Consider the following 17,300-nt stretch of genomic DNA (forward strand, 5'->3'; position numbering starts at 1 on the left):
ATGGGGAATATAGGTGTCTAGGGAAGGCACAAGAGGTTATGGAAGAATAGCCAGAGAGTATGATGGGGTAGAAAACAATGCTGCTGGACGAGATAAAGATACAGGAATAAGGAGTGCAGGGGAAATGGAGAGAGCTCTGTAATGGATACACAAGCTTGTCTGGTTTTTGGCTCCTGAGCTGACTCTGGTTGGGTGTTGCAGGAGGAAAACACAGTATACTTTCCATTTGAGCAACATCTAAATTTCCTCTCTCCAGGCTTAGGCAAATAAAAGTTTTCTATTTGAAATAGTTTTCCTGGGATTTTTTTTTTTTAATGTGCTGAACTGCAGCTGACCCCTATTGTAATATTTAGCTTTTCCTCTTCTATAAATACAGGGAAAATGACTTATTTTAAGGATGGACAAAATGAATATAACTTTCACAGCTGTTTTTTAATCTGTATTGCCTACATGAAAGAAATCTGATTATCCTCTAATTTGACCATTTTATGTTGTCTTAATGCAGATTTGGCACATCAGTGTCCTAAATGAGTCTTTTCACATTAATCACAGGATTCTTGCTGACTTCCCAAATTTACCCCAAATGTTGATGGCATTGGTACCTGTTGCAGCTCTGTGTCAGACTGGCAGCAGGGCTCACGTGGGCTGTTGTGGATACTGTGCTCTCTTCATGTGTGTTCTCTGAGCTCCCTTGATTTTGGGAGAAAAAGCTGTGTTTCAGACAACAGCAAAAACAGTGTCAGCACAAGATCTCCAGTTTCAGTAGCCTCATGGTTATTACAGGGAGTATACAGGAAGGATTCCAGCAACTCAGTATGGTCTTTTAAATCATTTTGGAGCAAGAGCTGTTGAACTGCATGATTTAGGTGTCTCTTGATTATTACACAGTATATATTTTTCACTGCTGCTGGAAGGGAATCGTTGCATATTTGGGCAGATTCCCCAGACATGGGCAGCACATTCAGATCCCTCATTTTTCATAGGAGCTGAGAACAGCATTGTCCTCCGTGGGAGCTGTTTTCAAGAGTGTGGCTTTCTTCTTTTCCTCATGGAGGGTGGCATTGCAAAGGGAAGAGGATGCTGTTAGGCAGCATTAATGTATTCACTCATATCTGTGTATTGACATGCTCTCCCCTCTGTTCTGCTTTCCTTTCTGGGGCACAGAGGGAGTTGGTAGCTCTCTGCTGGAGCCCAGCATGCTGATGCTCACTACCCTTGTTTGTCCCGGGTGGCTTGAGTCTCACCCTGAGTGCCCTGCACGCTCTTTCCTGCATTTGTACAGCTGAATAACCTTTAAGTGTTGAACATCCAGGAGGCAGATAAGCAGGTCTGCTTGGGGTGGGTTGACCTGCAGCAGTTCAGTCCTGAAACAAAAGCGACAGAATTGCCACCTTGATAGCTTAAGCTGATTGAATAAATTGGCTGAAAGGCTGGCCGGACCCAAGGGCTCCTCAAGCATCTCATCGCAGGGGAAAATCCCTCACTGTCCTATCTTTTTTGTGTGTGTGTGTTCCTGTGTGGGCTGTTAGGTTTCATTTTTGTCTGCCTCATTGTGTTTGGCTCTCTCCCCCAATCCCCCGTGGGCAGCGCGGAGCGCGGGGACTCGCTCGCCACGGGGTCACACGTCGTGGTGCCAATCTCGTGTTGGTTCACTTGCCTTTCCACTGCCCTCTCCTCTTTCCCAAGGGGAAACTGCCTCTTGCGGATATGGTTTCTCTGCCTAATGAGGAGAGGTCCGAAGAGTCCTCCTATTTGTGTGTTGTTGTTTTCTCAAATGGCAAATTACGTGGCCCAGTTTTGACGTTGACCTCTTCACAGGGATTGCAGCAGGCTTTCTGTTGTCCTGTCTCATCCTTTTAAATGAAGGATGGGAGAGATGGGCTCACTTCACACTTGGCCACCTCGCCGTGTCATTTAAATGTACAATTTTTCTGCATCTCTTTATTGCTTCAAAAACAAGTTTGAACTTGGGGCATGTATGTGTGTGTCAGGAAAAGAGACAGATTTGAAAGCAGCCCTGATGCACCAGAGGGGATTTGCTGGGTGCCTATAGAGGGAGATTATGGACAAATGGAGTTATCAGGGAGACTGGAGCTCCTAAAGGATTTTGTGAAGCTGGGTCAATGAGCTGGTTCTTTCCCCTCCAAAGCTCTGTCATTCTTGTTCAGCTCTTGTATTTGGCTCTGTGAAGGCAGAATATAGCCCACCTGCTCATTCTTCTTTTTTAAACCAGAACCAGAAAGTGATAAAAAATTGAAAGTTGGTGTGAGAAACTTTTTTATTCATTTTGAAACCAGGAACAAGATTTTGAGAGTGGTGATGTGAACACTGATTTTTAATTTTTCTGTTCAGAGCTATGGGATGCTTTTTGGGCAAATTTTTCTCCCTTTCTAAGTTGGGAGAAGAACCATCTTCTGTTCCTTTTGTGGCAGGATCCTGCTTTATGACCAGGCCATACTTTTGCTGCAGAGATTACTTATCTGATGAGTTACAGTTCTAGATTTTGCAGTGGATGTGGGTTCTTAAGCTTAAAAAGCATCTAGTTCGTTCTAAGGAATAAGGATCTCTGGATATTTTTGTCCTTATTGTCTGTTTTTTTGTTGCTGTTTTTTTCTATCCTGGCTGTCTTGTTTGAGGGATGTCTTTAGTTCCAGTTTTTGTCCATTTTGCAGCAGTGAACTGCTCATAAAGGTGACCTTTGTGGTGTTACTGCTTTTTTGTACACCGAGCCCAGCCAAAATCAGAGCTCTAGCTTGTCTAGAGACAACCCTCAAATTTTGGTCTCAAGTCTACCTTGATTGCAGAAACGATGAGGGGAAGGAATAAGCAAGCTTGTCCAGTGCCTTGTTCTTGGGACATGTGCCAGCTTCCATCATAAATCATGTGCTTCTTAATTTCCAGCCCTGTAGCCTGATCCCAGCTTCAGCCAACTTTTCTGTACCTCAGCAAGGCACCTTTGCTTGGGCCTGGGATGTAGCCAGAGTGTGAGCAGAGAGCTTACAGGAAAAAATAGCAGGAGAGGCCTGAAGGACCTGGCATCCAGTGTGGGAGCCCAGCTGGAAAGGGCTCAGGTTCAGCTGGGGAGGAGCTGCAGTACCCAAGTGTGGAGGCATCAGTAGCCTGGGAGGTAATAGCAAAAGGGAGAGCTGAATAGGTAAAACACTTCAGAATTGTCACTGATTAAGCAGTTGTGTCCTCATTTCCTGGCCAGTACTGACCAGGGCTTTGGCTTTTCTGGTCTCATCATGAAGGCAGGTTAAAAGGCTGGCTGGTGGCAAGGAAGAGTGTTTGGGGTGTTTTTTTTCAGTGCTTGTTTTGCCCGAATAACTCTATTGGACTAAAGGCTGTGCTCCTCTGTGCTCTGCTCTGCAGTAGTTTTGCCAACTCAGAGGGAGGCTGTGAAGTTGAATCAATTAGCTCTGTGTAAATCAGTTTGAAATGAGTAGGTGTGGGGTATCAGAGAGGAGGTAAGTCTAAAATAAATAAAGCAATATCATTTTCTTGTCACCTGGGAGGCATTTTCCATAGTGCAGACTTCCCTAGGCAGCACTAAAGTTGACTCATTGAAGGCCTGGATCTGTGGGTCTACCTCACGTCTGATTTTCCCCAGACGTGCTTCCTTCCAGAAACTGTGAGTGGAATCTGAGACACTGCCTGTTTCACTGGGATTTCCATCGGGGTGGTCAGAGGAACAGCCTGCCAAATACCTGGGGAGGCTGGAGAGGTGGCCACAGAGCAAGCACAGAGGGGCTCTTTGGTGCTACGAGGCACAGGAAACGTGCCAGACCTGCTGAGCAGACTCTGTGGGGGCGACCTGGGCATGTCCAGGAAATCCAAAGCATTCCTCATGTGCTGTGTCTTGCAGGGGTGTGAGACAAGCAGCCTTCCCATGCTCAGTTTGGAGAGAGCCCTGTGCCAGTGGCAGGGCTGGACTGGGGGAGGTGGGGAAGCTTGTGGAGCCTGTGTGGAGCTGCTGCAGGTCAGCACGGTGCCCTGAACCAGTTGCAAACATCTTGGCTCCACTCTGCAGTGGGATGCTCTCAAGTGATGCTGGATCTCATGCAGGTCCTGTTAGCTGGAGACCAGCACACCCCTCTTCTGAGAGGAGCCCAGAGCAGCTGCACGGCCAGAGAGGGGGTGCACGAGGCTCTTTGCTTGGGGCCACCTGTTTTGGGAGGTCAAGGTTGGTGCATTGCAATGTGTTTCAGTAATATTGAGTGCAGGTGCTGATTTTTCCAGGGGCTGTGTGGGATCCAGGCTGGTTTGGGTACCTCCCAAGAGTCCTTTGAACTGTCAAGTCAGCAGCTACAAGGGTGGGGTTATGTGTGCTGTAGAGCTGGGGTAGGAAGGTCCCCAATGCTGACTCCCTGAAATACTGGCCTGGATGAAAAAAAGAAAAGAATCCAAGTTTGATTTGAAAACTGAGTGATAACAACTGTCTTTTGTGTTCAGCCTGGAAGCTTTGAAGAGAGCTGGATGCTTTGTTTTTAAAAGAAATTGTAACGTGGATAATAAACTTCATCTGTTTTTTTTTTTTTAATTTTTTTTTGTGAACTAACATCAAATACCTCTTCCTCCTCCGAGGAAGGAGCAGGAGGGGGAGGGAAAATCCTTGCTCCTAAAGCAGCGAGTACATCACATCAAACATGACTATGTTAAATACTAAAATGTTCAAAGTACAAGCGAGATAGATAAAGGCTTTGATGGGAAGTGGATATTTCCCAGGGACATTACAAGCAATAATCCAGATGTTATGGTGTAATGCAATGAGTGTCCATGGATAGATGGGGAGCTCAAGCCAAGCAGCGCCTGCTGTAGGCCTTAGCCCTCCACTCCCATGCTGTTACGCCATATGGAAGCAATCTCCAGGCCCCCTTAATAGCCAGCTTTGGATTCCATTTTCACAGGGCTCATAGAGCTAAGTGGAGCTGTTTTATGGACAAGTTAGATAGAAGCCTTTCCAAGATAAACATCCAATTCGAAATTAGGACATACCAAGCTGCAAAATTATTTTAGGCCATATTTCATGGAAGCATTGCCATTTTTCTAAGGCGATTGCCAGACTGTAGAATGCCCTTTGATCCCTTGTGGACATTACTCCCTTTTTTATAAAAAGGATTTTGAAATAGCTGCAGTGTTTAGGGAGGAGTATATCTGCTGGGACTTTGAAGTATGTCCATGGGAACAGTCATGCTTTAGCTTTTTGGCCCAAAAGACGAACTTTAAAAAAAAAAAAAAAAAAAAGAAGAGAAAAGAAATTACATTGCAGCTGGATTTATGAATCAAAATCTCATTTTCTTTTTAAAGGTAGGAATTTTTACCCATTGTGCCAGGAAAGCCAAACGGGCTGTTTAAATAGAAGTATATTAATATGCTTGTGGGATTCAGAATTCGGTATTTTAACCAGTAAAAAGCAAGTAAAAAATTTGTGAGTTCACCACCTATGATTTAAGAATTTTGTTGCCGGGTAATTGATCCATAAAAAGTAATCTTCAGACATCAGGTGCTTTTGCAATCGTTTTATTTAGCAACAACATTTCTTACTTGCTTTTAAAGCTAACACGTCCTGTTTTAAAGTGACTTGTGAAATCTTCTCCTCCGTCTTGCTCCCACCTGTACATGACATGATTGAAGCTCCAAAGTGTGGCGAGTTAAAAGTTGCTTCAGGAGAATAAAATATGGCAGGATTTTTACTGCGGGAAGAAGAGTATAGCCTTGAGTTTTAATGTTTCCAGCTCACTCCCCCCAAATAAAGGCCTATTTAATCATCCTCTGTCCAATAAAATATTGCCAGTTAGCAAACTGTTAGCGCAGCCGTGCTGCACAAGATGAAGCTGCGAAGGTAACAAATGTGGCTACCAGGTAACCATAACTCCAGATAAAGAGCCTGGTGGTGTCAGTGTTTTTTCAGCAGGCATCAGTATTTTTGATTCGTGGGCTCAGTTTCTGGAAGCAGGAAGAGCAAAGTTAGCAAAGAGCTAAGGCGGGCGGCTGAGTGATGGAGGAGGTGGAAGATGCTGCTCAGCCTTTCACCTGGCCGTGGGCTTTATGATCCTGGGCTGCCTCCCCAGAAAGGATAGACCTGCTTTTTATGGATGTAGCTGGAGAGGTTTTAAGAGTTTACTTTAGTTTTTCCCCTGTTCTGTTCTCCATGGCTCTCCCGTGCCTTCCCCTGAGCCAAGGTACCAGACTGCTCTCCATGCTTGAGATCTGCTCTTGCTGGAGCTCAGCCAGGGTAGCTGAAGGTGACTTCTCTGTTGGTTTAAGCAAACCCTGCTGATTTTGCTGTGACATTGAGCACTGTCCCTTCACAGGGACTGTAGTACAGTTGGGCAGAAAATCCATAGCATCCTACTGCCTTCCATTGCCTGCTTACCCTTAGGGAAGCATAGTGTCCCTCTCTTACTCCTGGTGTGCTTTCATAGCTCAGTTAACGTGAGCATGAAAATGTGTTTGAGTCTCAGAATATTCTGTGTTGTGCCTTGCTCTTCAGTTGAGTTAACGTGAGCATGAAAATGTGTTTGGGTCTTGAAACATTCCGTGTTGTCCTTGCTTTTCAGTCGAGTTTCACGCGGAACCTGCGGCTCTCGGAGTCGCTGCGCAAGAACCAGCTGTGGAATGGGCTGGTCACCATCACCCTCTTGGAGGGCAAGAACATGCCCAGAGGGGGCTTGGCAGAGATTTTTATTCTCCTCAAACTGGGGGATCAAAGATACAAGAGCAAGGTAAGTATTAAGGATTTCCTTAAGTTGTCTGAAGTCAGTAAGGAGCTTGGTGTTTCTTTTACTGGTGTTGCTACCTCAGATGGAACTGTTCTTGATACTCTCTTTGATAAGTGAGTTCAAAATCAGGAGACAGACTGGAAGCATTAACATTTTGCTCTGTCTTGATGCCAGTAGAGAAAGAGCAAGTTACGAATATTGTGTGTTATCAGTGTTTTGTGCACTTAACACACTTATCATGTGGATGGATGTTTGATATTAATATGAAATGAAATAAAGCTACATGCATCACACATGTGTTTTGTTCTCTGCCAATACAGAAGTTGAGGTTGCAGTGCTGGAAAAGTAGATCTGAAATGGTTTCCAGTGCAGGGGAATTATTGTTCTTTTAAAGTACTTTTCTTGAAAAATATGTTACATATTGCAGAACCTGCCCCCCAAACAGATAACATGTTTCATGGTTTTGATATTAATTTTTATTCTTCTAGGCTGTGTTTATCTGTATACAGTTCAGTTGTATAAGAGTCTAAGAAATGAATGATGTTCCCAAAGATTCACATTTCATCCGGAAAGCCTAATAAGAAGAAAGGCTATAATTAAAATAATACTCTTTTGAGAGAGCAAGAGCTCTGCATGTCATGAACTGGAAGTGCAGAGGAGGAGAAAACAAACCTCCTCCTGTACAAAATGTACAGAGCAAGTTCACAGAACATAACATTTGGATGTAGGCGCATCTGAAACCTGCACTCTGTCCCTCACATCAGACCTCAAACCAAGGTCATGATGTTTTTTTATTTAGAAAAGTAGTTTTGGAAAATAACAAATGGTTTAGTTGCTTTAGAATAAATAGATAGATGTTATTCCCATTACAGTCCCTTTTTATGTGTCTCTTTAATGGTCCATAGATGTGTTGTGAATCTGCAAGGCTGAGCTGTTTGCTTAACACAGAAGGGTGAAAAACCACTGCTTTGGGTTCCTTAATTCATTTAAACCTGTTTCCAGGTGATTGTCCTCAAAAGGATTATTCCTGATTTCTTGCAGTGTATGATGGTGAATGATGACCGTGGAGCTGGTGGGATCTACCTTGTATTTTGGAATTTTTCCATCCATTCATTCAGATAACAACTGTATTGTTATTGAGAGGGAGGAAAGAGAATATTTAGGAAGATGAGACTGTATGTAATGGGCTGGGTATCTTTGGTTGGAATGACATTAGTACTTGATGTTCTTACATCCAGCCTTGTTCTGTAGAATTGATTTCTTTTTTCTTCTTTTTGATTTACTGTGAAAATAAGTACTGTTTAAGAAAAGTAAATGTTATAACTGCATGTTTTCTAGACACTGTGTAAGAGTGCAAATCCTCAGTGGAGGGAACAGTTTGATTTTCACTACTTCTCTGACAGGAAGGATATGTTGGACATTGAGGTGTGGAGAAAGGATAACAAAAAGCATGAGGAGCTTTTGGGAAGGTAAGTTTGGTCTGAGTTAGATTTTGTATTTTTTTTGGGTGGGGGGAATGGGTGAAGTACAAATAATAAAGTTTTTTTGATTATTTTTTTAGAACTAATCAATTTTTTTTTCATTACAAGCATCATAATGTATTTTTCTGTCCTTATTCCATCTATGTCCAGGTTATGTTTACATTATGTTTATTAGAACCTATTAGTGAGTAATCGACTAGCCAAAATCTGAATGCAGAGACATCCAGGCCACCTCTAAAACCTGAAGTACTGTGGGAGCTCAGTGGCATCAAGAGGCAGTATTTTTCTGTATTTTTCTGGTGATATTGCTCCACATCTTTACATATGCTCTGCTGGTGCCAGCCCAGGGATTTTGTGCTCCTTTTGAGAGTGGTGTTTGCCCTTCGATGCTGTGTTCTTCTAAGATTCTTTAATTCCATTCCACTCTGTCTGAATTTGTACAGTGTTGTTTTCTTAGTAGTACCTCTTTCTTCCTTGCTTTGGCTTTTCAGCATGGTCCTGTGGACCCATCTCCCCAAACAACATCTGTGCTGCTGGGGACATGCAGCAGCACCAGGAACCATTCACTCCACTGGACACCCTCTTTGGTCTGTCCAGCTCATCTGCTGGCAGGATCATTGCCACAACTCTCAATGTCCTGAGGGTGGGGACCCTGCCTGCAGTTGTTTGCTGCTCTCACCTGGCCAGGGTTTCACAATGTGCTGACTAAATAGCAGTAACTCATAAGAACATTCTCTAACTTTAGGCATTCAAATAGTTTGAGACTATTCACTGAGAAGAACAATGCCCTTTGGCTCTACAAATGTTTGTGGTTTTGCAGAGCAGGAAATTCTTTCTGGCTGAGTGCTGTTGCTCATCACATGGAGAAGTGGCTGAAGATGAATCTGTTCCTTCCATTCTCACAGTTACTTCCATTACTTCTGATACTCTGTTTAGAGTTAAGAAATAAAGCAGTGTTTGCAGCTTGCCTCAGGTCAGTCTCTGATGCTGGAGCAATTCTTCCTGAGGTTTTTCCCCTTTATTTTAATTTTTCCCTAGGCTTTCCCTGCCTTTTTTTCCTACTGGTTTCTGGCAGGTGGTGTTTAGTGTGGCAGAAACAATCAGTGAAATGCTTATTCTGTTCAGCACTGGTGAGGTCTGTGTGGTAGATCTACCTTAAAGAAAAGGTAAATCTTCCAGGGTAAATCCCTGGAAGTGTTCAAGGCCAGGTTAGATGGGACCCTGAGCAGCCTGGTTTAGTGGAAGGTGTCCCTGCCCATGGAAGGAGTTTGGAACAATATGATTTTTAAGATCCAACCCAAACAATTCTGTGATTCCATGTTTAAATTTATTTTTGATGTCTATATGGAGAAAATTTTTTTTGCTTTTGTTGTCTTAAGCACAGCAAATTGGCTGTAGCATCAAAATGGGAAAAAATACACTAGTTTTTGAAGAGCAGTTGCAGGAATAGGTAAACACCAAGTGCATAATAACAAGTATTGTTTTTACAGTGTAGAAACTTTCTGACACCCTATAAATAATATTTTATGAAGGGTTCAAATGCAGTCTAATCTGGAGAAGGATTCTGTTGGAAAAACAGCATTATGAGGTGCCATGTTTATTGTCTCCATGATTTCCAAGTTGAGTTTTGAGATTTCTGGATTTCACAATATCATTGTAAGAAATATTCTTTAGTAAAATGTTTGTGGGTTATATTCGGTCATTACACACAGCAGTGCAGCCAACTGCCCTCAAATAATTTGCATGGCTTTAAGGAAAAAACAAAATTTTCTGGATCTGAATTAATAATTTTGTGGTCAATTTATGAATAGAGTTAGAATTCATTATGGTCCCTTCCAGCCTGCCCAACCTCCAACTGCGTTGGTTAAACCTTTAAATATATGCATGTTTTTAATATTTAAATGAAGTTGGAGGTGCTCACAGCAGAGTCAAATCTGATAAACTTTTGTGGCACAAAGACTCCTGTTAATTCCTTTAGACACAGGATTTCAGATAGTATGGACGCCTTAAGACTCTGGAATATGGTTCTTCTCCCAGGCATAATGTGTTTTCAAGGTAAAATATTGTTCTTGAAATAGGACCTGAAGTGTCTGTGGAGAGCATGGAACATGTAGAATAAGGAATGCCTTGGACCTCTGGTGCTGAGCACAAACACCTGGGGTGTTTGTCTGCTTCTGAGTTAGTGAGGAAACATTTCATGTCACCCTTCTATCACAAAACAAACCCTCACTGTCAGTGCACATCACAAGCTAAATTATTACATTCAGCCTACCTGCAGTCTCCTCAGAGTTTCAGCTGGGTCCAATTTCTCTTCCTCACTTAAAATCCCACGGCCTTGAGTGGTTCAGCTGCAGGCTCTGACACTGAGGGCTGGCTGCATTTTGGTGCTGGCTGAAATAATCCCTCTATTTAGTCTGCACAGCGCTGTTAGTAACGTTTATTGAGTGCTTTTTGTGTCCTTTGGGAGAAGAGGCACGCTATAAACAGGAGAGGATGTTAATGTATATGAATAAACAAAGGTGTTAACGTGTGCAGAATTTGTCCAGGCAGAGTTAAATTGTTTATGCCAGGTTGTTAGAGGGTGTTTCTGCGTTAGGGGATATGTTCTGGAAAAAGACATGCTGCAGAACGTTGAAGGGTTTTCCTTCACATATTTACCTCAAGAAAGAGATTTTACAAAAATTGCTAAACTTAAGCTCTGAGACTGGAGTGCATCCAATATCTTTATGATGAATGCCTCCAGGAAACTGTCTTTGCAACAAGAAACACCCCGTGTTTTAAAGGCTGTGCTGTTGGGATGGAGCAGTAAAATCCCCATTATAGCTGCAACCAAAGCCTTCACTTAAATCTTGCCAGGCTGTAGGATGAATCAGAAAAAACAAAATTTGTCCATTGAATAAGTCATAATAAGACCTTACTAATTGTTTCCCTGACACTTGTGGCATTTGAAATTTCAAGTATTAATCACAGATACATCTGTCTCTACTCTCTGATGATTCTGATCTCTTTTGTGAAGGGATTTCAAGAAGTCTGCAGGAAGTAAAGTGGCACTGTAGTGTACAGATTATTTTTGTATGTATTTATATATATTTAAAAAGATTCCTGTCATAATTTGATTAACTGTGATTGGGAAAATGAAATACAACTTCATGGCTAGTAAGAAGTTAGCCTCAGCACTTTTTAGTGAAATTTTAACATGTGATTCCCTGATAAACAAATATTTTAATCCCAGATTTGCTGTGTACTGTTCTCAAGTAGTATTTCTCTGCAAAATTAGTAAAAACTGGGGGGGAAAAGGAAACTACAGGCAAGGGCTTTAAGTCAGAAGAACAGTCTTAAATTAAAACTAAAGCTGTACAGGACTAGAGGCTTATATAGGGATGTAGACCTCAACACTGATCAGGAGGAGGAAGGAAAGCAATTAATTGTTGTTAAAAGAAAGGAAAGTGATACAGTTGTGTGCACAACGCATTCTTAACTTACAGAACTGCAGCCCCTATAGATTGTGCATGTAGCCACTTGTGTGAAAGATTATGTCTGAATTTAACATAGCAAAAGATGACAACAAGCAGAGCTGTTCTATCCTAAGACAGGATTACTGTCGAGAATTTAGCTCAGGAGATCATTTGTATCACCTAAAATACAAATGTTCTGAGAGTTTTGCCCTTTGCATTCAGAGCAGGCAACTTTTAAACAAAAGTGGATTACCTCCATTAGTTTGATTCTGTGCCCATCACAAGTCTCTTACCACTTTCCTGTGAAATAATTATGTGTAGTAAGATCTTGCAGATAAAAGGCTGAGAAAGAAGGAAAGGAAGAGTTTCTGTTTCACAAGAATGAGGGAAGTAGTTTGGAAATCATTAGACTCGTTTTAATAGTGTAGAAGTGTTAGTGTGGAAATTGCTGAATTTATAAAGTAAATTGAATGTCTAATTGTTTTACCAAGCTGCATTCTCTGCAGTCTGATTTTATAACCTAAATGAAACAGAGTGTCTTTTTTTCTTAAGCCTTTTGCCAGTGCAAACGTGGATTTTCCTTTCTCACAAGATTTTTTTTCTCACAAGAAAATATAGGCATACCTTGAGTGAACACAGATGTTTTAAGGAAAGTTAGTTTGCACAGAAATCAGACATGATTTGAGGAAGAAATATTTACACTCCACCTCCTGCTGTTTTCCCCTCCACATGTGCATCGCTCTGACCTCCATACCCTTGTACTCCATCTTTTCTTTAACCTTATGCAAATCAAATTCTTTTAAGAAGAGAAGCAATTCCAGTTTGCCAAAAAAAGATAGAATTATATTTAACGTTGCCTTTGACATCTGATGGAGTTCGAGGTTATCTATTGGTGGGAGATGCTCTTGTCTGAACAAGTTGTGTTTTCTGTCTTACTCCATGGAGAGTTTTAAACATAAAAAATCAACTGCAGCTTTTCCCAGCTTTTCGTGGACTGCATTGAGTGGGTGGTGTATGAAATGCTGATGTGGGAGACATGGCCCCTATTGCCAGCTGAACCACAGAGCAGCTGGGTGACCTTGAGATTTCCCCTCTCCTTCCTTTAATTTCTGCATCTAGGAAAAAAACCAAACCAAAACAAAAAACCAAACTCCAAGATAAGGATACATCCCCCCTTTTGTGCTGATACCCAAAGTATCACTGGAATTGCTGCAGCCTGAGACACAGTGGTGTTAATGCAGCCAAGGTGATGTTGACCTCCGGTGTGGAAGTGATAAGGGCTTTTTCTCAGAAAGAAATAAGGTCTTTTTCTCTCTCTGTGTTGTTGTTTTGTTTTCTTTCCTGCTGTAACTTTTCCTGTCATATTTTTCTGAAGAGTCTAGGTGTAGCAGTGAGCTTTCAATGCAACCTCTCACACTTGGAAATGGTGTTGAGAGGCAGCCTACGCGCCGAGCCGTCTTGGTACTCTGCCTGGTTTATTTTCCTTCTCTTTCAAAGCACTTGAAAGCCGTTAATAAGAGTAAACTTGAAACCTGTTGTACCTTCAGAGCAGTGGAGAGAAAAGAGCACACTTAAGGCAAAGTCATTCCTGTTGATTGTGGTCAGAGGAAGCTTAAGGAGTTGTGTTTTAATACACAGAGTTACTGGACAGCTTAGAAACTCATCAGAGCAGTGGCTTTTACTTCATAACATGGTTTCTTGGGTTCTCAGGCTGAAATGTTTTGAGATTTTTTTCCTTTTTTTTTTTTTTTTTCACCCCCTTTAGCATTCACAGAAAATAGGCTGTTAAGAAGCGGAAAGCATGCAATTTATAGCAGATGGGCATAAACTACTCCAGCTCTACTACTGGAATGGGATCAATCAGGAACACTACATGCACCATTTACCCAGAAGAAACACACCTGGGGGAACCCTGTGGAATTTTAGCCTATTAAGACAACACCTTAACAAGTTTAGTTTAAATAAAAACTTGTCGGCAGGCATTAAGTGAAGCAAAACCCCTCGCTCTCCATCAGCCACTGCCCATCCCTTTGAGGAATGTTCCTCTTGCAGTGTGGCAGCAAACCTTTTCCTTCCTTCTTTTATTTTTTCCTTTCTTTTTTTTTTCTTTTTGTTTGTTTGTTTTTTCTTTCTTTTGTTTTGTTTTATTTTTTACCCTTTTTTCATCTGTAACTTTTGCTCAGCCTGTTCTTATGTGCCGAGCCCCACGGAGGTTCAAGAAAGTTCCACTCCATTTACTGGACTTCTAAATAGAAAGCATTTAGCTAAGCCAAGTGATTACACTTTTTGTTGCATTTAACCACTCCCTTCGTGTGTAACTGGCTGCCTGGTGATCTCTCTGCTTTAGCCCATACTCATATTTTATTGTTGTCTCTTTATGAATGTTTCTCTTTTATCCTCTTTATTTTTATTTTTGGGGGAAGCATCAGGTTAATGATACATATTACGTGCAAGGAGTGGGCGGGTGGGGAGACTTTTAAGACAATCCTTCCCTTTGGGAAATATAACAGTACACTGAAAATGTAGCTCTAGTAAGGCTTGTAAAAGAGATTGGGGCATACAGTATAATGTAGCATAAAATGGAGTATGTGACTTTAAAGAATCTAATCTATTTTAGGCTAATGTTTTAAATTTTGCATTTGCCCCTTTTCTTTTCCCCCAGGTGAAATTGAATTGTGTTTCAAATCCATCACAAAACACTGGGGGATTTTAGAGGGGAAGTGAGGCAGGCCAGAGTGAAGTTCTCCTGTGCTTGCAGCCTAAACCTTTTACTTCCCCTTACCAGTAGACAGACCAGAAAGCAAAATCTGACAGTAAGTGCAATAGAATCTGCCTAATTGGTTTCCCGTGTTTAATTTTGGATTTTTTTTTATTTTTTGCACTGAGAAAGCAGAACTTTTTGGTTCTTTTTTTTTTTTTACCACCTCTTTTTCCTTATTAACCCTTGGCAATGTCGTTCCAGGTGCCACGTTGACATTACTGCCCTGCCAGCAAAGCAGACCAACTGCTTGGAGCTGCCTCTGGAGAAACACCCAGGGTCCCTGCTGATGCTGATTGCTGTTGCCCCATGTACAGGAGTGTCTATCTCTGATCTGTGTGTCTGTCCCTTGGGAGACCCCAATGAACGGCAGCAGATTTCTCAGCGTTATGTGAGTTTGTATTTTTTTCTTTTTTTTTTTTCCTTTTTTTTTCTTTTTTTTTTTGGTTTTGAAGTAGTCAAAATTGCAGAAAATAAATTTCTCCACGCATAATGACCTGTTCCCTACCAAAGAAAACTATTAAATGGAGTAGTTGCATGACGAATGACGAGGAGATTGGCAGGGCAGATAGACCCAAGCAATTTGGCTGTTTGTATTTGCTGAGTTTTAAACTAATGCTGTTCTTTGCAAACTTGAATTGTATTAGGAGATTATCATGGGGAATGAGACATTGAATATCATGAAGAGATAATAATAACACTTAGCTTTATTCCCTCCTATGGGAAGGTTATTTTCTGGACTTTAAATGTTGGGAGATAAAGCTTTGTGATGGCTTCCATGTTCTCAAAAGCTGGTCAGGATGGAATAAATGTATTTCAATTTGTGCCTGGGGAGGTTTAGATTGGATATTAGGGAACATTTCTTCCTCAAAAGGGTTTTCAGCACTGGAACAGGCTGTCCAGAGAAGTGGTTGAGTCATCAGTGATGGAGGTATTTAAAAGATGGGTAGATGTAGCTTTTAGGGACATGGTTTAGTGGTGGGCATGGCAGTGCAGGATTAGTTGTTGAACTTGATGATCCTAGAGGTTGCTTCCAACCTAACTGATCCTGTGATAAGCTATTTAGTGGTCCATAGTCTCTGTTTCTTACTGAATTCCAAGTAAAATACATCTTTATGCTTTTCTCCTTGCAGTGTATAAAGAATTCCTTTCAAGACATGAAGGACATTGGCTTCTTACAAGTCAAAGTTTTAAAAGCAGTGGACCTGATGGCAGCAGATTTTTCAGGTATTTTATTTCTGTTTTGCAGCATATAATGCTGTAATATATTGCAAATGATCAGTTGATCAAGGAAAAGTGAATCATCCCATCATCTCTCCAGCACTGAAACCTGCCTCAGGGAACTGAGATACCAAATGGCTTTGACTGCCAAAAGTGTATGGGAAGGTCCAGTGGATGGAGATCTTAATTTCCCATTAGACCTGAGCAATCTGACAGATAACTTTACAACAGCACATCATGCTAAGTGTTTTTTCCATCAGGAATATGTAAAGTAAGAGTTGATAACACAGCGATGGGGCTTGCAGAGCACCTGCCAAGCAAAGCCTCTCCATCTTCTATAAGGTGTTTTGTGAGTTTGGAGCAAGGCTGAAAGATGCTGGGGTGTCTGATGTGGTGCTGGGTGTGTGGGTTTGGGTGATGCTGCAGGCTGTCACCTGACAGAGAGAGCTTGTCAGCAACGGGGCTGCGAGTGCGATGCTTTCTCTTAGAGCTTATTTGAGGCTTCACTTTGGGATGACCTTTTTGGTGCTCTTACTCCATGAAAAATATGGATTTTCCACTGAGCTGTTCCTCAGGTTTGTGCTTGGTCCTGACAGCAGCGGACACTAACGCCTTTTAAAACCACAACTTTATATTGTACCTCTGGGGAAAGTCTAGGAGGTTGTACTTCTCTGTAGCGACTGCCTGGATATTATTATTTTTATTATCATCTTCTCCAGGATTCTGGAGACCTTTTAATTCCCCTCTCTGTCTCACAACAGCTCATAATTCACAGGCACAGCATTGTGTGTTGTGTATTTGCTGACACAGTCATTTTTTAAAGATAACTTGTTGATAAAGCCAGGAAAGATGGTGGAGGAAAACATTTTTGCCCCATTCCCTTGTTTTTGTGAAGGCATTGTTACATAAGAGAATGCTGCTCCTAAAAAAATGAGCAAAGGAGAAAGCCCACAATTAATCATGGTACTGGTTTAGGGCTATATTCCATTCACTGCTAACCCTGAATTGGAAAAAAATATTTACTGCAGAGAGCAGTACTTCAAGGAACTGAAGAACTTAATTTGAAAAAAAAAAACAAGAAGCAAACCAAAACCTGTCAATAATGAAAAGTAACTTGTAAAGAAATCCATATCTAAATTGACATAATATATTGGTCCATATGGAATTAGGAGTGTAACTGCACCTTGCTGACTAATTTAATCTGATAAGTGTAGCACAGCAGAACAGCCCCAGCTTTGCCATGTGCCAAAAGTTCCATCTAGAAATATGTGGAGTTTTAATATAGACAGAATCTGTGGAAAGAGCTGAGCCCAGAAGGTTATTTACCCTCTGGAAAACTTTGCTGATGCTGAAGCAGTTGCAGCAGTGATGGATTTGGCCCCCTCTCCCTCAGTACTCAAACAGGAGCATGTGGGTGGATAATGAACATTGGAAGAGACACGCAGGTTCTTGATTCTGCAATTCAAAGACTTTTCATGCAGAGTATGTGATACACATTCCTTGTGCATAGCACAGAATGAAATTCTGCTTAAGTAAAAGGTTACTCAGTCTGTCATTATATTCAAAATAACCCAGGCTTTGAGCCTGATTCATGAAGCAAATGACAAATTGTTTTTCAATGGCAGTGCTGAAAATATCCTAGTATTATGCTGTAATAGACCCA

At 41.6% G+C, this 17,300-nt stretch overlaps 1 protein-coding gene across 2 annotated transcripts in view; it reads left to right on the forward strand.

Moving 5' to 3' along the window:
- The window catches only part of MCTP2 (multiple C2 and transmembrane domain containing 2), a 128,486-nt gene that overhangs the window by 50,302 nt on the left and 60,884 nt on the right, over positions 1-17,300 (forward strand). For both annotated transcript variants that reach the window (XM_030955637.1, XM_030955638.1), the window contains 4 exons: positions 6,561-6,725; positions 8,061-8,191; positions 14,621-14,807; positions 15,550-15,643. In XM_030955637.1, coding sequence (XP_030811497.1) covers positions 6,561-6,725; positions 8,061-8,191; positions 14,621-14,807; positions 15,550-15,643 — 577 coding nt within the window. The remainder of the gene's footprint in view (positions 1-6,560; positions 6,726-8,060; positions 8,192-14,620; positions 14,808-15,549; positions 15,644-17,300) is intronic.

Source organism: Camarhynchus parvulus, chromosome 10 (genome assembly GCF_901933205.1).
Source record: "Camarhynchus parvulus chromosome 10, STF_HiC, whole genome shotgun sequence".
Lineage (NCBI taxonomy): Eukaryota > Metazoa > Chordata > Aves > Passeriformes > Thraupidae > Camarhynchus > Camarhynchus parvulus.